At 35.8% G+C, this 21,553-nt stretch overlaps 1 protein-coding gene across 2 annotated transcripts; it reads right to left on the reverse strand.

The window, feature by feature from the left end:
• Nucleotides 1-321: 321 nt before the first annotated feature.
• Nucleotides 322-10,678, reverse strand: LOC108331690 (uncharacterized). 2 transcript variants are annotated; one of them, XM_052876119.1, is made up of 6 exons: nt 10,596-10,678; nt 5,996-6,086; nt 5,561-5,646; nt 5,384-5,448; nt 2,233-2,315; nt 322-691 (listed from the first exon to the last, which is right to left on the reverse strand). In XM_052876119.1, exons 2-6 carry the CDS (start codon nt 6,074-6,076, stop codon nt 599-601), a joined length of 408 nt encoding a protein of 135 aa, XP_052732079.1. In that variant the 5' UTR covers nt 6,077-6,086; nt 10,596-10,678; the 3' UTR covers nt 322-598. The 2 variants fall into 2 exon arrangements, with proteins under 2 accessions (XP_052732079.1, XP_052732078.1); XM_052876118.1 differs by lacking the exon at nt 10,596-10,678 and adding an exon at nt 6,436-6,660.
• Nucleotides 10,679-21,553: the final 10,875 nt, after the last annotated feature.

Raw genomic sequence — 21,553 nt, forward strand, 5'->3', positions numbered from 1 at the left:
ATGCAATCTGACTCTCCGTAAACAGACCAAGGTGGCGCGGAATCACTCATCACAGACAATGCTTATTTCATACGGAAACCCAGCGTAAAGCTGGCTTCGTTTATCTTTCGGGATCAATTCGGCAATTGATAACAGGTTTTCAGGTGCTTGTGGGCTCTCCACCACTTTCAAAGCTGAATTAATCTCAACACTATTTGGGTATAGATATTTGAATATCGTTTTGGACATGTAATTTTTTAGGACTAATTTAGAAATTTACTTTATTAATAATGAAGCATTAAATAATACAATAAATCGTTTTTACTGTATAAAATGCAATAATTGAGCATTAAGTACAAGATCAATATTATTACAAATGAAAGTCACTAGCAATCGAAATATCGAATAGTTTGTCAACAATAGCTTTCATCAGGAAAAACAGTCATCTCACCTGCTAATGACTGAGGTACACTATAGACAACAGTAAACCTACCCTTTGCTGCCAAATCATGGATAAAAGATTAAAGAGAGACCGATTTTCAAATCTAATCAACAACGAACAAGACAAGAATCAAATCGCAGCAATATGAACTAGCAACCACAAAAACATTAGTAATTTCTACAAATACTTTCGTGCAAGAGCTCGGACTTTGGTATCAAAATGCGATGACGTGATCCGGGAGCCAGGCAAATACAGGGGATTGAGGAGAGTCTGCAATTTCCCAAACAAACAATAAAGTTACTTCATTTCAACAATCCATGAAATGAAGTTTACAAACAGAATTAACATAAGAATTTGCACTTATTCCCACAATCAAATTAAGAGAACAATTAACAATTTCAACTTCTTTTACTGATAAGAGTGTTCCCAATCTTATCCTCTCGAGCAGAACAAAAAGTAGTAGTTAAAACTCTGAAACTCCAACTACCGAAAAGAAACCATTGGGAACTTATTTTGCATTCTGCATATTGATACAGGAAGAATATTGTTCTCCAAAACAGTTAGTAAGGATGAAATTTTGTAACACTTGTAAAAATTGCTCCTAAACTTATTGTCGTGGGTTTGGGCCCCACTGTGGGCACTAAAATATTCTAGGCAAGAGAGATGACCTCCTTTGCTAAAGCACATAATGTTTGTTGACTTTTCTATGTTTTCTTCAACTCCTTTTATAATTGAGTAACCTTCTAGGCTTATAATTTTTATGCTAAAATTAAGATCATATCCCTAATTTTGTTCCTTATTTGATGATTATTTGATCCTACCTACTAGTATTAGGATTTGCTATATTATTTGCTAGATTTGTTCTAGATTACGTATTTTTTGTTTAACTATGATAAAATCTTTCTATATTTATATGGACAAATATATTCTCATTTACTCGTTAATATTTGTATTATTATATTCCTAATAAATATTAAGTGATTAATCTTATCCTGAATACGTCATATCTTCACTACATACTTTCCAGGTCCGATTGACAGAGCTTATCTAAAGGTTGGCCAAGATCCTACCTCTCACTATGCAGCCCCCGAGCCTTTGGCAAAACTTATCTTAAGGTAGGTCGGGATCCTACCTAGCACCACAAAAACTTTAAAATACCGGTTTGTCAATTGTCATTCTAGTTGTAATAATGTACGAAGTATCTAATAGGTAGTTTAGCATACCTATTATAGTGAAACATTGAATTGGTAATTAGGGGGAAAACGTAGAATGTGGCTAATTAAACATTTTGATAAGTAGACTGAGACCAGATTTTTTTTATTCCAACAGCTACAGATACTTTGTGTAGTCAGCAAAGCATGCTTCAAGGAACTGATAAACATGGACTTTCTCATAATCCCGTTTAAAGAGAGTGATAGGTTCCTAAACTGGGAACCTAATCAAGAACTCCCTCACAGTCTCTCACACCCAGAAAACAGAGAGAAATATATGGTGAATTGTGTATTATTAACAGAAAAAATAGTGTGTATACAAGATCCAGAGGCATAACCCTCTTCACAGGTCAATGGCCTGTTAACAAACAATGTACTCAAAAACTCCCTTCTAACTATCCAAACAATCTATTTATACAATTCCTCTACCTTCTATCCTAATCCCATTTCCCATTATACCCTTATATCCCAAATAACCCATATCCTAACAGAGAGGGATATTGTAGACTAAGAAAAGGCCACATATGAAACTGAAAAAGTAATGAAATGATAAATATGAAACATGTTATTGGGGTGAGCAAGAAAAAAAAAACATATTACCTTTATGTAAAGCTCGTGCACCTCTTGGAAGAAACTTTTAATCCCATCATCATTACGAGAGTCATGTAGCAACATCAATCTGGTATGTATGATAAGTCAAGGAAAATCTCACACAAATGCAGAAAAAATGTTCGTAAGCTGTAAGAATTCTCCATTCTTGGCTTGTTCATTTTGTTCCCCTTCATAATAATGATTCTTTAACCCATTTGTCACATTAAGTTATTTTGTTTTCTTTTAAAATGAACTATTCCTTGTGCTCCAAGAAAAGAACCCTTTATTTAATTTTAAAAAAAAATTTATGATATTTGAAAACAAGTCTTAACTTATAAATGTTTAGGTTAATAATTCGGGTTATGGTTGTGACAAAAAGGAGACATCAAAATAATTATGTGAATTCACATTCACAGGAAAGTGAGCAGGATCAATGGCATAATTATACAATTAAAGAAGAAATGTATATCAATGGTCCTGAAAGGTGGGTACTCAGTCTTCATTTATTTGGATAAAACAAGGTTAAACAAAAACAAATGTGAACAACATGATAGGTACAAAGGGAAGGTTTACAACAGAAGGAAAAACTTGGTTAAACTGTAACATGATAGGTACAAAGGGAAGGTTTACAACAGAAGGAAAACTGTATGATTTAGTTTATTGTATGACAGACAGTTTTAACTATATGTAAGGTAGTTATTCATCTGTAATTAGTTGCATCTAACTTCTATAAAGTAAGAATGGACAGTTTTAACAGTTTCTATTTTTATTTTGTAACTTGTGAAAGTTAGGGAGGGAAAGTCTAGTTCTCTCTAATAACCAGAAAGTTATATGTTGTTTGGGTCCTCTCTTAAGAGGTTCAATGAATGCTATATTACATTTTACAGTTTAACCAAGTTCATTCGTATAGGTATGTAATACCTATCATTGGTATTCAGAGCCACTTTCCTGGTGCTATGGTGGTTGTGTGGCATGGTCAATACGAGAATGGAGGCAAGATTGGATGGATTCGAGCGCATAATGCAAGAACAAGAATATGAACATCAGAGAAGGTTCCAAAGGTTGGAGGAAATGATTACAGGGCTGACAGGGTTGGTGGAACGTTTCATATCCTCTGATAAACAACCAACGGATAGTGCTTCTATTGCTAAGGAAGGCAGTGCGGGCAGTCTAAAGAATGACTAAGGGAATGAAAGTGGAAGTTCAGGAGTGATTGGGGAAAAATGAAGGAAGCTAGATATTCCTGCTTTTGCAGGAGAAGATGCTTATGTTCTTGAAAGGTATAAGGCATGATTATTTGACTGGCATTTTTCTGAATGGATTGAAGGACGAAATAAGGGCAGAGGTTAAGTTGTATGAGGCCAAGAGCCTTGCGTAGTTAATGATGAAGGCTCAAATGGTGGAGGAAAAGGTTCAAATCACTTCCAAGGGAGGATCTTTGATGGTGCAGAGATCTAATACTAGCTTTAGACCCTTGCCACAGACTAGGAGTCATTCTTTGGAGGGAGGAAGTGCAGCAAGGTTTTCCAATTCATCCAGGGGAGGAGGCGAAGGCAGTGGCTCTGTGGGTATTGTTAGCAGCTCTGCATCTGGACTCCAACAAAAGAGAGCACCCTTCAAGAAGTTATCTCACGAAGAGCTGCAAGATAAGATAAAAAAAGGCTTGTGTTTCATGTGTGATGAGAAATTTAGTCCAAATCATACCTACAGGAACAAACAACTTCATATGCTGCTGATTTCTAATGAGGAGATAAAGGATTTGGAAGGTGGCCAGGACATTATACCCTTGCCAGAGGAAGAAAGGGAGGAAACTACACAAATTTTGAAATTATTCCAAGGCGCAATGGCTGGGCTCACTACAAAGAAGTCATGGAAATTATAGGGAATGATTGGCAATGAAAAAGTGGTGATCTTGTAAATTGTGGCGCATCTCACAACTTCATTTCACAAGAATTGATTACCAAGTGTGGGTTCTAACAGCAACCAACCCTACCATATGTGGTTGAAGTAGGGATGGGCACAAGGTGCGTTGCCAAGGGAAGTGCCAGGGATTGATTTTGGAGGTTCAGGGGTTGAAGAAAGGGCCACAGGAACATGTTTTAAGGGGAGATCCCACATTGTCTAGATCATAATCCTCAGTCTTTGTGGCAAGATTTTAAGCAGCAAGGGACGTGTTTTGTTATCAAGTGGGCAGAAATTAAGGACCCTGGGAATGTTCTAGTACCACCACAAGTTCTCTCAATTTTGGCAGCATATGAGGACTTTTTTCAGGAGATAGAGGGATTACCCCCTAGCAGAGAACATGATCATTCTATCCACTTACAAGAGGGTGCTGCTATCCCTATTTTGCGGCCCTACAAGTACTCATCAGCAAAAAAAAATGAGATTGAGAGGTTGGTCCAAGAGATGTTACAAGCAAGAGATTATTCTAGCCCCATTATTTTGGTAAAAAAGAAAGATGGAGGATGGAGGTTTTGTGTCAATTATAGGGCTCTAAACAAGGTCACCATTCCCAACAAGTTCCCTATTCCGGTGATAGAAGAGTTGTTGGATGAATTGGCAGGAACAACCATGTTTTCTAAGCTGGATTTAAAATCTAGTTACCACCAGATTTTGATGCGTAAAGAGGATATTGAGAAAACTGTTTTCCACATCCATGAAGGCCATTATGAATTCCTAGTCATGCCCTTTGGACTGACCAATGCGTCAGCAACCTTTCATGCTTTGATGAATCGGATACTAAAGCCTTTTCTGAGAAAATTTGTCCTAGTTTTCTTTGATGATATTATGATCTACGTCCAAACTTAGCTGCTCAATTGACCCACCTAACAAAGGTTTTTAGGGTGCTGCATCAGCACAAATTGAAGCTCAACAAGAAGATGTGTGTCTCTGGCCAACCACAGCTGGAATATCTGGGCCATATTATTTCACAGCAAGGGGTGGCACAGACCCACAGAAAGTCGAGGACATGGTGAAGTGGCCAGTTCCAAGAAATCCTAAGGCTTTAAGTGGATTTTTGGGTCTCACAGGTTATTACATACGTTTTGTCAAAGGATATGGTAAGATTGCCAAACCTCTAACTTGTAATACCTATCAGAACACAAGAAGGGCAATACACCTTTTTTTGTCTCAACTATGAATTAACCCCACATATAAAGGATATGACCAGCTGTAACATACACGGACACCATAAGTTCATTAAACCTGTCTACCGATTTCAAGTACCTGCATACCAAGGAACAATATGTTAAGAAAAAGAACATGTAGAACAGGAAGCACAAAAGAGAAACATGATGTCAAAAGTTTCAAATTTGTATCAAATAAAAATTTAACTCACATAGCACTAGTAGTCCATGCAAGGTCCTGAACAATATCCAAAGCAGCATGGAGGATAAATTGATGCAGCTGAGCAGCATCCTCTCTCTGTCACCAGAGCATGGAATTGTAAAATGATGTAAATTTGGTGAAGTAAAAGAATAAACTACTTTAAAAGCCACATAAGACAAGCTGAAGCACGAGATTAAGATAAGCAATTAAATTAATCAGGTGAAAAAAACAAAACAAAAAACAAATTACTCCATAACATTTTTCACATAATAGCGAAAAAAAATCACACAACTTAATGAGTGGTCATGGATCAATCCACCTAAATAGTCTAATTACCAATATCTAGCAAGCAGCATGTTAAACAATATAAATAAATTTCATAAATGAACAAAAAGCTTGAAAATCACAAAAGCTAAAATGAAATAAATAAAGAAGAAAACCACACTTTAGCAGCTACTCCAACTTCAGCTTCATATATAGGAATGTCATTTCTGCTAACAATGATGAAACAGGCAGTGGTTGCCATTATGAATACCCTGCACACACAAAATGCAAAAGAGGATATAAATATATTATTATTATACTTATATCCAACATATCAATAAAACTTTCAAAATCACAGAAAAAAAAAGAAAATCCTAGTGATTTGAAAATATTTGCTTGCGTGCAAAAGCACAACAAATTAATCAATTGAAGAAGCAGACACTGTCGTGTTCACTGAGTGTTGTTAAAATCGCGAGTAAGATCGTAAACTCGCACGATCCTGCGAGTTTGGACCACCAAGAGTAAACGCGGAGGACGGATCGTAAACGGACGGATCCTGAGCCTTGTCGATCCTTCTCGTGCTGTGATAGACGCAACCCATGAGAAGCCCAAAGCTCTTACCTTTTTCTACTAGGGTTACGTTCGCATACAGGAGCGCCGCCCTCGCTTCAGATTCGCCGGCGATCACCGCTCTCGCCGTCGTCGACGCTAATCGCCCTCGTAGTCGTCGGCGGTAGCTGCCCTCGTCGTCGTCGTCGGCACTTGCAGTCAGCGATACTTAGTCTCTGTTTCTAGAGTTTCTTTTACCACTGATGGGGTGGCTTAATTCGTATGGAAGTAAGAGTAAAATCACACACTTTTACACTCATCATTTTACCTTTACATTCATTCTATTTAATTTTATATTCATTTGACATATAATAAAAAGTAAAATAATCATAAATAAATAAATTTTTACATTTTTTTTAAAATGAAAGAGTGAAAAAAAAAGTGTCAAGTAAAAAATTTATGTACTTGTGAAAGTGTCATATTTCTTCTTCTGACTCCAGTTTTGAAAGAAAAAGATATCATCCCCGCTTATTGCTTCTTTTTTATGTATTAAATTTTAATACTTAAACTTATTATTATTGTTATTTTGTGTAAATTATTTTTATCATATTTATATACTATTTTTTTATCATACATCTGTTTATAAATATAATTTTTGTTCATGAACATATTTTTTTTAATTAGTTGAGTAAAGAGAATAACGATTTTTTTTTCTTGTCATTTCGATCCCCTATCGATCATCTGAGTTTAAGTTCACTCCGAGATTAAAGATCCACTGAGTCCTCTATATTTTTTAACCACCATATTATCGTCTTATTTCCTACTCCACTTCTTTCTCAGTGGACCAACAAAATAAGTACTTAGAAATGAAAAGAGAATAATGTGACTTTCATGAAGACAGAAACTATAAGGATTATTGGTCCAAAACCACAAAGACAACTAAAGCACAATATTTCTTTACATTTTCACAACTTTTTTTTGTCATGAGAAGTATATTTAACGTATAATTATAAAGAGAACAGAAAATAACTATTGTCTACTTAGAAAAATTATTTAATTTATTTTGATAGATCATTTTAACTTTTAATTATTTATTTTGAAGTTATCCTCCACCCATGTGACCGATTATCTGTTATGCTCAACAGTTCTTTAATTTGCCACTTAATGAATATACTTTTCACCATTGGTGGGAAATAGGATTACAAAACATTCCACTCTACTAAGTAGCAAAATATGCTACCTGCTTACTAGGTTTGATAGTATAGGTTAGACAGTTCCGATTAATTCAGGTACATCAGACACCATGGAATTTTAATTCAAAAGTGCACTTCCAACCCAATTGCCATACATCAATCAATAAGAACCACACAAGTTAAACAGAAGGGAGATCTACAAAAGATCCATCATTCCTTTACCCTTCACTGTTAAAGTCACGTTTACAGCCTATACAGACTCTCAAGTTTCATGATACAGTTCAAATTCTAAGCAAAGAACGTGAAATAAATAGACAATGCTCAGTTTTTCTTTGGGGGCATATTCCACCAATTTAACCAGCATGGAAAAAAATCCAACATAGCTAAAACGGGTTTGTTTAACAGAAATTGATCAAGCATTATAATTTTTCAGAAAAAAAAAAACATGATATCTGTTAGAAGTCCCACATCGAAATTTAGAGTATATAAATATATGCAAACCTCACATTTCAAGCCGGTTTTGTAGGGTTGAGTTAAGCCTAAAATTTACTTTTAATATAGTATCAGAGTCAAGTTAGAGTCTATCCTAGCAATATTTGTTATTTGTTGGGCATATTGTTTCACCCACTATCGGACCACTCAATAATGTCTAGTCTCACATTCGAGATGTATATACCTCGGCGTGAGGGTGTGTGTTGGAAGTCACACATAAACTAGAGATAAGGTCAATTTAGAGTATATAAGTAGTTTTATGGGCTTAAATTAGGCATAAAGTCCACTTCTTAGCCGTTTCCTTTATAATTTCAAAAATCCTTATCCTGAAAGATTTGGACACAGTTTCATCGTCATGGGTTTCTACCTATACAACACTATTAACACTGCACAACAGGGACCGGTGTAAAAGACTTACAGTAAAAATTGCATCCAAGAAGAGTGACTTATAATCAGGAAGCCAATTTTTTAACACTAGGCTTAACCGCGCCTGGCTATTGCAGTTTCAGTCAACAAGGAAAATTGAGTTTCATATTGGCTAATGTCTAAGACAGCTCGAAACATAAGCACGAACATAAGACAAATCATTAGTTCCTAAAAGCTCATACACATCAAAACAAACGAATTGAAAATAAAAATTGATATACAAATATCCATATTTAACGATTAAAAGTAGCACTAGTTATTGGTGGAGCCTATTATAAATAAGTATGATGCTATTTAAAATATACATATTATTTTCATGAAAATATGATGGCAATTATAACAGAAAATTGCACGATATTGCTGCTCATATTTATGAGCAGCTTTATATGCAAGGGCCAAAAATGAAATTTACAACGGTAATAATATTGAAACTGATCAACAAGACCTGGATTTAATACACTTGATTGATGATTATTTTAAACTTGTATTTGACTGTTGCCTGTATTTACTTACAGTTAAATGTTTTGTTTAAGTCATCTATGACTTTCATTGTTAAATATAAACACCAATAATTTTGAGTAATGTTTACAACTTTTTAGAATTTGTATGTAATAGCATGCATCATACAAACCATATAAAAAAAGAAAATTCAAAATAGCAGCTAGCCTGTTATACTCTGTCCCTCTTCTTGGCTCTGTATCTACACAGAAGTACAACACACCCTATCAGAGATTTCACATTTAGTATTGACAGTATGTCCACAATCTTAATATACCCTCCTACATGGCAGTGTCTGATTCATCACCTCTTAACTGGAAGTTTCTATACAGATACAAAGCCAAGAAGAACTTAGAAAGAACATATGGAAGAAGCTCTGCTTTGATTTGTTCTGTTTTACTTGATGCTGAAACCTTTGATGGTCACTGTCTTCTCTTCCATTTACCTTAATCTCACATCGCATTGGACTAAATGGTGTGTTTGGTTTTGAAGAAAGAAATAGAAAGGATGGAAATAGAGAAGAAACACAAGGAGAAAAAGAGAAACAGGTAAGAAATAAAATTGAATATTTAGTTGCTTGTTAGAATAGAAACAGGTGAGAAATAGAGAGAGTACTTTGAAAGTTGTGTAATTTGATTAGTTTGATAGAAAATAAAGATAGAGATATAAGTAAAAATAGGTATGAAATAGTGGAGTAGGTCCCACCATATTTTAAAATTAATCCTCCCCTTATTCCCCATCAACCAAATTAGTTCTCTCCCTCCCCCTCCTCTCTACCAAACAAACTTTAATTGTTTTACAATTAGGTTGCATTTGGTAATCATGTTAGAATATGAAACATAACATGAGCTCCTTTCTATTTTTTGTGAATTTAAGCTGGACTAAGACATTTCTGTACTCCCAAAAAGTTAATCCTTAGATAAAATGGAAGGAAACAATGGTTCAGTTCCATTAGGTCCTCCACACACCGAATGCTAGATTAAAGAAAACAAAATCCTATGATGTAGGATAGAGTATCCAAGCAGAACCCACCAAAAACAAGCCCGACCCAGGAGTGAAAAGATATTACTGACATATTACAGCTATGTAACATATCCAAGAATGGTAAATGCAAATGAGATGGGTGGACATCTCCTTTTTAACAATGGTACAAAAGTTCTAAATGAAAAGATTTCTTTAAACACTTCACTTAATAACTCTTGTTTTACCAAAAAGAAAATACATTTAATTTGTCTTCAATATTATTAAATAGCCAAATAACTCTTAATTACTTTGGCATTTGGCTGCAAATGCCACAACAGTATTCTACAAGTTGATCCCATCTAGTAAGTCATTGGCATATATAATCGAACCCAAAGTAGGCCAATGTTAGCAATTGATAGTGAAAAGGGATTTTTCATACACATACTAAGTCCTGATTAAAGTGAATCTCCCATAGATAGATGTATCAGTTACTTTGCACAAAAAGAACAGACTTTAAAAACAAAATAGAAGGTTAAACAAAATTAATGAAATCAATAAGGAAACACAAAATCAATAGAATAGAAACGAAACACAAACTGAAATAACCCTAGATCTGATAGAGAGGAAATGCGCGGAGATTAGAGAGCCAAAGAGACACACCGTCGAGCGCCAAAGACAGTTCTGAAGAAGAGAGAGGGAGTGCAGGAAGCTCTGGACCGGTACGAAAGTAGAGTAAAGGAATTCTATATTAGTGGAATTTAAATTTCTATACTTTAAATTAATCAAAATATTTTATAATACTAATAATTATTGTTTTCCAACTACACTCTTCTTAATCAATTTTACGAATTTTGTTATTAAATAATAAAATTTTATATTCTATTCTATCATTTACATTTAAAACTTCTCATATCACGTTTGTCGTCTTAATATCTTTGTTTGAATTGAGGAAGGCGTGAAAAAAAAAAGAGAAGTTTATCGTTCATTTATTTGGTTTAATAAAATTTAAAAAAATTAAAATAATTGGATAATATAATGAATTGTAAACATAGTGTTAGTTAAAATTTATTTTTTAATTAAATGAAAAATGAGTATAAATTAAAATTAAAAAGTAATGAATTATGGAATAATTATTTTATGAAATTGGAAGTTGTATTAAAAATTTATTTAAAAACTGAAATTTAATTTATTTAAATAATTAATTATAAATCATGTATATTTTTTATATGGTAATAAACAATTAAAGTATAAATTATAAATAAAAGGGCAGTAGCTATGCATTAATTGATAGATATAAAACATATTTTAAATCATATTTTTGTTTCAAAATTAATGCTTAAAAAATATTAAATATTAATTTGAAGTCATAATGTGCAAGTTAAAAAATGTATTTACCTCACAATTCATATATCGTTTACCAAAGATAATTTGTAATATTAATATGGCTTAATTACCTACTTAGTCCCCATGTTCGGACGTAATTTGCTGTTTAGTACCCGGTTTTAAAAATGTAGGCATTTGATACCTATGTTTTGAAATTTGTATCAATTGAATCCTACCCACTTAACACCGTTATAATTGATAACGTTTTTCTGACTGTGTATGTGATTTGTGCAATCAATTGCGTCGTGGCAATGACATGGCAGGCTGAATTGGGAATTTGAAATCGGATTACATTTTTTTAAATTGGGGATACCTTTCCGCACGGCCAAATCACCATTATTGGTTCCTCCAAGTTCAACTCATTTGCATCAACATTTCATCTTCTCCTCTGAACGGGAGACTCCTGAGACACCTACCTACGCCACCCACGTCCCAGCCGCCGCGAGAGGATCCTCTACCTCATCCGAAGTTTCGCCGGCGACGCTAAGCACCACCAGGACCACTGCCGGCTATGCCGTTCACGCCCGTCGGAGCAGTTCTGGCCGCCGCCTCCTCCAAGCAGACCGCCGCAAGTTGCTTCTGGTCTCTCTCCTTCTCTTTTCACCGTCGACCCAACCACCCGTGCCACCACCTCTTGCGTCGCCGGCAAACCCCAAATACCACTGGATCCGTTCCCAACCGCGAAGCCGTCAGCCTTGGAAGCCGCCGCCGATTGACTCTCCCCTTCTCCTTTATCTATTTTCTGTTTTTGTGTTTGGGTAGTTAGGGATGGTGGGTTTCTGTTGTGTGCGCGTGTTTCCTGTTCAAAGATTCAACTTCTTTGGTGGTGATTAGAGATGAAAGGAAGCTTGATGGCTTAGTCCCAGTATCTGGTTTGGTTTTCTGGAATTCTGGGTGGTTGGCGGAGGGATAATGATTGTTGTTGGAGGGAAGTTTGGTTAATGGGTAAAGTTGAACTGGATGATGGTTGATGATTGTGATGTTGGCTGTGAGACGGTGGAAGGGAAATCATGGGTGTTGGAGGTGATTGAAGAAGATGAAGACGTTAGGCGCAGGCCGTGAGTTGTTGGAGACGAACGCTCGTGAGGAAGCCTGCCACGTCAAGTCACTTAAGCCACCTCATTGCCACGATTGCACAAATCACATACACAGTCAGAAAAACGTTATCAATTATAACGACGTTAAGTGGGTAGGATTCAATTGATACAAATTTCAAAACATAGGTATCAAATGCCTACATTTTTAAAACCGGGTACTAAACAGCAAATTACCTCCGAACATGGGGACTAAGTAGGTAATTAAGCCTATTAATATACATGGAGAGTGACTTTAAAATTTGAAAATAAAGTAATCTACTGTATCATCTTTATCACTCACAAAATGAGGTGTTTTTTTTAAAACTCCTAAAACTTCTTATAAATATAATATTAGTACATAATAATAAATATATATAAAAGAATTAAAGATAACTATGAACCACCAAAACTAAAACTCTATTACATTGGTAAGATCTTAGGAAATTATGGTAATTAGAAAATAATGTAGTTATGAGACTTGGATATTATTTTGATAATTGATATTTGATGCTTAATTGTTTTCTAAAATTATAACTATTATGTTTATTATTTAATGTTATTATTGATTAAGTGAAACATATGATTGGAATATTGTTATTGGAATGATTTGGGTGGTGTGTTGTCACCAATATGATGTGTTGGATTGATGATAGGAGGGTGATTTATGATTGAATAGGTGTGAGTCAAATTCTAGAAAGAAAGAGAGTTAAGGTAAACTTTTAGTTTTAATTGTATTTTGGATCCAAAGGCAAAAAATTCATTTTACCCTCATTAAAGGTGCATAAATTAAATTATGGGGGTATAGAAAGGAAAAGAATAAAAATAAAAATCTAAAATAAAATAAAAAGATTACGTGAATCTTTGAAATATTTGGTGGTTGTTGATATTTTAAATAATACATAAGATAAAAATAAGAGAGGAAATCTTAGTGGTTTTATAGATTAAGTGAGAGATATTATTTTAATTAAAAAGATAGAGATAAAATAAAAGAAGATAAAAAGGAGAAGAGTAAAAGGGGTCTGCATATTGCTACCCTAAAATAAAAAACGAAAATTAGAGAGTTAAGGGAGAGAAGAGATGTTTTCTAGGAGAGAAGAGGAAGAGTTATAGAAAACCCTAATGCAAGGAAGGACTTGTTGTATTTCTTAATGTAGATAAGGCCCTACGATTAGGTATGGGGAAACTTACCTTTGTTTGTTAATTATTATATGTTATATGTGTTCTTGGTTATTTTGATTAACAATCCTTGTTGATATATGTTTATATGATTATGAGTATGGTTGTATGTTGCTCTTGTTGAGTAAGGGTTTATGTATGCATGGGCATAAGATTTATGTAATATTTGTGTTGAGTTTTCTCTATGAATGTATGTACGGTTGTTGGGTTATCTCAATTGAGGGTTTAATGCCAAGGGAGAATAAAGTTATAAGGCTTGGGGGTTTTCCATGTAAATGTATGTGTAAGGGTGTGGTAATAATCATATGCATTATAATTGTGTTGTTTGAGTTATAATATGTATAATGATTGAATTTGGACGATTCAAGTGTTGTGATGTATATCTTTGAGTATGTTTACAAGGGTATGTGATGCTTGAATGCATGAATGATGTTTTGGGGAAGTTTCCTCGTGATTTAGGGTTGTTGCATGTGTGTTTGCAGACTTGAATTATATCTAGGATGTGTTTCGTTTCGCAGATAATTGATTATCACTAATGATAATTGATTATTGCGCGTCAATATTGAGTCTAGTTGTGGGAATAATCGATTATCACTTATGATAATTGATAACGATTGAATTTACCGTTATTTGATACTTAATTTTGATACTAAAAACACCCTTTTTGATTTAGAAACTAGCTTGAAATCATAGTTTTGTGTGAATAAGAGAGTTGAAGGTGAATTAATGATTTTATGCTAGATTTCCTTGTTTTCAACAACAATTGAGATGATTTGGAAGAAGAGTTGAAGTAGTAAGGAGTTGGAACTCAGGAAGAGCTAGAAAAGTATCAGAAAGGAGGATCACAGCAACACTGAGTGCCATTTTAGGGGCCCTCAGTGCCGGAATACACTGTCTCATGCTTGGCTGCCCTTTTTCTCAAGCCCTCAGCGTAGGAAGTCTCTGGCTTGCGCCTGGGCGCCCTTTTTGGGACGCTGAGCGCCACTTCCTCGAGTCGCACTAGCCTGCTTGCCTTTTGAGCTGACCTTGAGAGTCATATGATTCGGCACGCCGCCCGGGCGCCCTAAGTGGGGTGCTAAGCGCTGGCGATTGGGCTTGGGCTGTGTTTTCTGTTATTTTTATGTTCTATTTAAGGACTTGGACGTCCTAGGGATTGTATCTTTGGACAGAAGAGGCGCAAAAACACACCCTTTGACCCCTTGGAGGCGAATTTGGATGCGGAAGCTCCTATCTTCAACTTCTAGGGTTTTATCTTTCATTATTTTCCATTATTCATCTAGTTTCACCATGCCAATGGTGAACTAAATTCTATTTGTTGTTGGGGAATGATGTAAACCTTTGTAAACTCATGTATTGAATTTATTCTTAATTATATATGGTTCTTTCATTAATTGTTAGGGTAATTCTTCTTCAATCAATGCTTGCTTTGTTTAACTCATTCATTAGCATGATGTATGATTTGCATGAGTACCGAAAGGTATCTTACAATTCAGGTTCTGAAGAATTATTCCCAGAAACAGTATTGCTCAGGAATGGAGGTATGAGTTCTGGTTCTCTTAAGCTACTAATCGTAATGTGGAATTAATTGTTAGGGATGCAAGGAATTGTGACCTAGTAATTAAGGATAGGCTTTCTTCGCCGAGGAATTGGGTTTTAAGTACTTTAGATAGTGACATTGACATTAATGAAGAAGTATAATTCGTATATACATGAGAGTAAACTAGGTGAAATCTAACCCCAACAACATATTCATCCCATAATATCAAATTCATCCGTTCATCTATGCTCTTTTGTCCAATTGATCAAGTTGCATGCATATTTACTTTTCTGTATTTGCATTTTAAACCAAAAGATTTTGTTTTCAAGTCTTATTTAATCAAGAAATCACATAATTGTTTAGGCCGTGAGTCTCTAGGGAAACGATACTTGGTCTTACCATGTTTATTACTTGATACGATTCGGTACACTTGTCGGAGTCTTAACAAGTTTTTGGCGCCGTTGCCGGGGACTCGTGGTTTAACTATTCTATTTGTGTGATTATTGATTAGCTTTGACTTGATTTTTTTTTTTTTGTTTTGTGCTAATAATTATTTTCTAGGGTTTTGTTTTCTTGTATATATAGGATACAATTCGTACTAGAAGCAAGAAAAACTGTGAACCTCTTCTTGAAGGATTGAACGAGACTAGAAGGAGAAGGAGAAACAGAACGTCCAGAGAATTATTTCCTTCTCTAGAGACACTTTTACAACCTTCATCGCAAGGATTTGACCAAAGCACTAAAAAGATGGCTGGAGAGAATAATGGCAGACGCACTCTGGCAGATTACACAACAATTGTTGGCCCTCACAATTTTAATAGCATTGCAAGGCCGAGGGTCAATGCTACACACATGGAAGTAAAACCAGCGTTGATACAATTGGTGAAGAGCAACCAATTCAATGGATTGTCTCATGAAAGTCCATATGAGCATCTGACCACATTCAACGAGATTTGCAATATTGTGAAGATTAATGGAGTGCCGGATGATGCTATAAAGCTTAGTTTATTTCCTTTCTCATTGGGAGGCAATGCTAAGTTATGGTTGAATTCTTTCCCAGAGGATAGATTTACTGAATGAGAAGCCGTGGTTGCAAAATTTCTAACAAATACTTCGCACAGTCGAAAATCAACAAAGGTAAACAAGAAATTTCTTCTTTCAGGCAGGGCATGAAAGAAACTTTAGGTCAAGCATGGGATAGATACAAGAGTTTGCTAAGGTAGAAGCCCACACATGGATTTGACGAAGCGACGATAATCATTCTTTTCCTTGGAGGTCTTAGCTCACAAACCAAATTGATGCTAGATGCCTCAGCTGAAGGTAATATCAAGTGCAAGACTCTAGAGGAAGCCTATGAATTGATTGATAACATGGCTACCAATGACAATAAGATGCATAGTGAAAGAGGAGCTCCACCTCAGTAGAAGGGAGTCCTACAATTACAATCTCATGATGCTCTGCTTGCACAGAATAAAATTATTACTCAACAATTAGAGAATTTGATGAAGAAACTCTCTCAATTGCCAAAGGAGCTGAGGAATGTTTCACAGGTTCAACAGAAACTCTATGAATTATGTGGTGGTGATCATATCAATGGTCAATGTGCTTTGCTAGTGGAGGCCCAAGAAGAAGTCAACTATATGGGCAATCAATTCCGCCAAGGTAATTTCAACCAAGGGTGGAAACCTCACCCAAGTATGGGTCAAGGTCAATTTGGGAATCTGGGCAAGTAGGACAATTCAATAGACCACCGCAACTACAATCACAATGGCAACATATATCTGCGTTATCTGACAGAACTTCAAAGCTTGAAGAAACCCTTCAACAATTTATGCAGGTGACTATCTCCAACCATAAGAGAACTGAAGCTGCTATAAGGAATTTGGAGATGCAGGTGGGCCAATTGGCTAAGAAGTTGGAGGAGATGCCTGACCGGAGTTTTGGGGCTAATACTGAAGTTAACCCTAAGGAGGAGTGCAATGTCATTATGACTAGAAGTGGCAAGATTTTAGATGAGAGAAAAGAGAAAGTTGAGTTGAGTAAAAAAGAAGAAGAGAATGAAGAGAGAAGAGGTGAGGTTGAGAGAAAAGAAAAGGAGAAAGATGAGGGAGAGAAAAAGAAAGAAGAGGAAGAGAGAAAAGAAAAGAAGAGAAAAGAAAAGGAGAGAGAAGAGAAAGAAAAAAGAAAAAATATTTGAGAAGCCCCTTCCTTATCCAAAGAGCATTTTAAAGAAAGAAAAAGAGAAGCAATTTGGGCGTTTCATGGAGATCTTCAAGCAATTGGAGATTACTATGCCTTTGACTAAATCACTGCAGCAAATTCCTATTTATGCAAATCACATGAAGCAAATTCTCAGCAAGAAGAAGAAATATCTAGATGACGAAACAATTGAAGTGCATGGTAATTGCAGTGCCATATTGCAGAAGACGCTACCTCCCAAATTCAAAGATCCAGGGAGTTTCACCATCCCTTGCACCATTTGGAATCATGATATAAGGAAGGCTCTAGTTGACTTAGGAGCTAGTATCAATCTAATGCCCTTATTTATGCTTAAGAAGATTGGTGGTCTGGAGGTTAAACCTAGAAAAGCAATCTTGCAAATGGCAGACAAGTCCATTAAGCATCCTTATGGTGTGGTAGAAGACGTGGTGGTGAAAATTGATAATCTCAAATTTCTGGTGGACTTTGTAGTGATGGAGATGGAGAAAAATGTAGAGATATCGCTCATCCTTGGAAGGCCATTCATGAAGACAACTAAGGTTGTCATTCATGTGGATGATGGAGTTATAATGTTGAAAGACCAAGATGAAGAGGTGACTTTCAATGTCTTTGAAGTTGGGCAGCCAATACAAGTAACAAAGACTAGTCCTAAAGCTAACGACGTAGTTCTATCAGTGACAGGTCTACCTGATAAAGTTGCCAAGACAGTCAAGAGGAATTATAGTTGTTGCTTTCCAAGGCTGAAGGAAGACGATGGCGATAAGGAAGAAAAACTCATTCACCATGACTCTGTGATTGAAAATAATGAACCCTACCTTGGCAAACCAGTGAAATTCAAGAACAAGTTATTGGTTATCAAGGATATAAAGGAAAATGGAGTTCTTGAGATTGATGACATATCCCTAAAAGAAATTAAGTCTTGTGTTGGAATGGATAGTCTTTCAAACATATACATCCAACACAAGACAAATAAAAGCTTCAAAGATGCTCTTACTCTTCAAGACCTTGATCATTCATTTGATTTAAGGTGTATCATTATTGGGAGCTATATTCTTCATTTACTCACTATTATAACATTTGTTCTAACTTTTGTTATAAAATGGGTATTTGACCTTGGTGGAGAAGCACATAAAACTCCAAAGAAGATAAGGAAGTTTGCCTTGTTCCATGTTGAAGATTTGAGGGCAAATCCTTTTCAAGAGGGAGGGAATGATGGCAAATCCCCTAGCCATGGTCAAGCACTTTCAAGAGAGTGGAAGCCATCCATGAAGATGACACCAACTCTACCTTATGGGCCACCTTTGGAGCCATCATGGAGCATGGATTGAAGAGTAGTGTAGGAATTTAAGCCATTGTATTAGGCCATGTAGTGTAGGTTTTATTTAAGGTTTGTATTAAGGCTTAAGTAGCATAAGATTTTCCTTAAAAGTTAGACATCCAAACCAAGTTGAAAGTGTGTGCCATGTGTCATGCTTCCATTGGAGAGGATTTACTTTTTAAAAGGTAGCCACATGACACCTTATGAGTGAAGAGTTTTTGCTTTTAGTAGTGGCCACATGTCCTCCCATCATTGGAGAGGATTTGTGGACACTTGTCCACTCCTTAGAAGGCCTCACTTTTGGCTAATAAGAGCAAAGGTGGGAGATCATGCTTTTAGGGTTAGAAGGAGACACCCTTGGCCTATAAATAGAGTTGTCTCCACCCTTGTATTTCATCTTTGATGTTGAGTAATGTTATGCTGCCTATTTTTGGCCATACTACTCATCTTAGATCAAGACTAGAGCAACCCATAAGGCCCTTCTAGTCACCTTCCTCCTTGAGTTGACCTAACCTCTCTTGGAGCCATCAAACACTACACCACCACCACTATATCTCCTAGAGGCTTTGAGCTTCTACACCATTCATACATTAGCTCCTCATCCTTGGACCATTTACCACCACATTTCTGCATCATTCATCCAAGGAACACCCCTCCATGCACATCTCCTAGCTTTGGCCCAACCTAGCCAAGGAGGTTTTCCATCATTTGGTATCAAGAGCTTTGGTTCTTCAAGAGCTAAGTCTTTTAGTCCTTATCTATCCTTTATTGTTCCATGTTGTTGATGTTATTTCCCTATTTGTCTTGTTGTGTTTTTTTTCCATCTATAATTTGTTCTGGCAGCAAACTGTGACGATTTTCAAACTTAAACTGCATCTAGCTCAATTATCCAAAAAAAACGTAAAAATATTCAAATGAAAGCCCTTTGAGTCTAGTTTCCAACAAAAAAAGAATCACTTCATTTGGAGTTCTGTGCAGAAAGTAAAACACTCAGCAAAGGTCAAAGCTATCAGGATGTTGTCATTAGCATTTTTGAAGTTCGTTTTTGGTAGTTTTAGCTACTTTTTTGGTGCCTTTTCCTTTTCTTTTGAGCCATTCCTTGCTGTTTTGTTTGGTCTTATATGCTTATTTTGTGTCATTTTTATTTTTGAATCCATCCATGTTGTCTAGAGTCATGTTTAGTCCTTTTGATGTCTCTATTTCCTAGTTGAAACTTTGAAAATCATCAAAAATATATGTTGAGGTCATGTCCAAAAACTGATTTGTATTTGTGCCTTTGAGTGCTTTTATTTTATATATTTGAGTTCATACTTGTTGTTGGATCTTGAACGAGTTCATAGAGTTAGGTTTCCATTATGTCACTTTTTGTGTTTCATGCTATATTTGATTCTAGTAGGTTTTCTTCATTTTGGTGTTATAAGCTTGTATGAACTTGAAACTCCTTGTGACATTCCAGATTTGAGATCTGATTTGGTGTGTGTTTGTGCTAAAAATTAAAAAAAAAAACTAAGAGACAAAAGGTACAAAAGAAAAGTAGACAAAAAGTACAAAAGTAAAAGCAAAAAGTAAAAGTAAAAGCACATGCATGTACCATATGTAACCAACTTTTGTGTGAGCACTTTGATGTTGATTTGGGAGCTGAAAGTCATGTCCCTAGCTGCTGTTCTAGCAACCATGATGACCTAAAAGGGTTGCCTTAGTGCACCATTTGGTCTAGCTTGCAAAAGAACAAAAGCACCTTGTGTTTTTCTAGTAGTTTTGGTTTTTTGTGATCCATTCTAGTACCTTTCTTTAGGTAACTCCTTTTGTTGTGCTAACCTTTCTTTCTTAGCATTTAATTGCTTGATTTTCTTCTAAACATTAATGATTTTGTTAAAGTAAAACTCCTTTTGAAGAGCGTTTGTTCATTTTAGACCTTTTCTTGCTTTTTCCTTGGACTCCTTTTGGCTTTAGTGGTGTGAACTTGTGGTGTAGGTCTTTGGATGGTAAAAAAACATGAGGATCATGGGGATAATAGCCCAAAACAGTGAGCAACATCCAAAGGTGAAGGAGGCCTTGAAGGGAAGCTTAAAGTCTTGGTCTAAAACACAAAACAAGAGAGTATACACTTGGTGAGAAAGAGAGATTTGTGTGTATTTTCTTTGAATTGTAAAACTGTAGTTGTTTTTCTTTTTAGACTTGTATTCTTGACTTGTTAGGGGTTTGTCCTAACAAGAACATTGGACATTTATTATTTAAGCGAAATTTGTAGTTGGTGAGTAAGAGGGAACCAAAGTTCCTTCTAATTCATCATTAGGCCGAATAGTTTAGATTTATTGCTTTCTTTAATTGTGATAGTCTAGTGTGTGTCAACTTTTATTTCAAGTTTAAATCCCTTTGAGAAGTTTGGTACAAGAGAACTTGAGGTAAGTTTTGTGATAACAGTTGAAAAACTGTTATTTTCATGCTTAAAATTGACACTAAAAGCAACCTTTATACTTAGAAACTAGCTTGAAATCATGATTTTATTCATATTTTTAGAAATAAGAGAGCTGGACAGGTTTATGCTTGATTTCAGTGTTTTTGTGCAGGTTTTAAGGTGAATTTAGTGAAAGAAGTGAAGAAGGAGAGAGATGGAATCAGAAAAGACATCAAAAAGTGCAAAAGGAGAAGCCGCAACTGCCGCTCAGCGGCAGTTTACCGCTGAGCGGCACTCAGGAGCTCACGGGAGAACCGCTGAGGGGCAAAATGGCCGCTGAGGGGAGAAAACGACTCACGCACTTACCGCTGAGCGGCACTATTTTTGGGCTTGGGCCTAATTTTCTATAATTTACGAATAATATATAAGCTTTAGGGTTTCCTAGGGTTTGTATCTTTGGCTGTGACAAAGCAAATACTCTCTCTTCCACCCCTTTGAAGGAGGATCTTG

The sequence above is a fragment of the Vigna angularis genome, chromosome 4, assembly GCF_016808095.1.
Source record: "Vigna angularis cultivar LongXiaoDou No.4 chromosome 4, ASM1680809v1, whole genome shotgun sequence".
Taxonomy (NCBI): Eukaryota; Viridiplantae; Streptophyta; class Magnoliopsida; order Fabales; family Fabaceae; genus Vigna; species Vigna angularis.

Bases quoted from the DNA above. Each gene is read 5' to 3' on its own strand.
- LOC108331690 (XM_052876119.1), bottom strand. From the start codon at position 6,076: ATGGCAACCACTGCCTGTTTCATCATTGTTAGCAGAAATGACATTCCT. The intron at 5,449-5,560 runs GTGAGTTAAATT...CTTGGTATGCAG, and splicing joins GCATGGACTACTAGTGCTAT to GTACTTGAAATCGGTAGACA. The intron at 692-2,232 runs GTAATATGTTTT...GGGAAATTGCAG, and splicing joins TGCACGAGCTTTACATAAAG to ACTCTCCTCAATCCCCTGTA.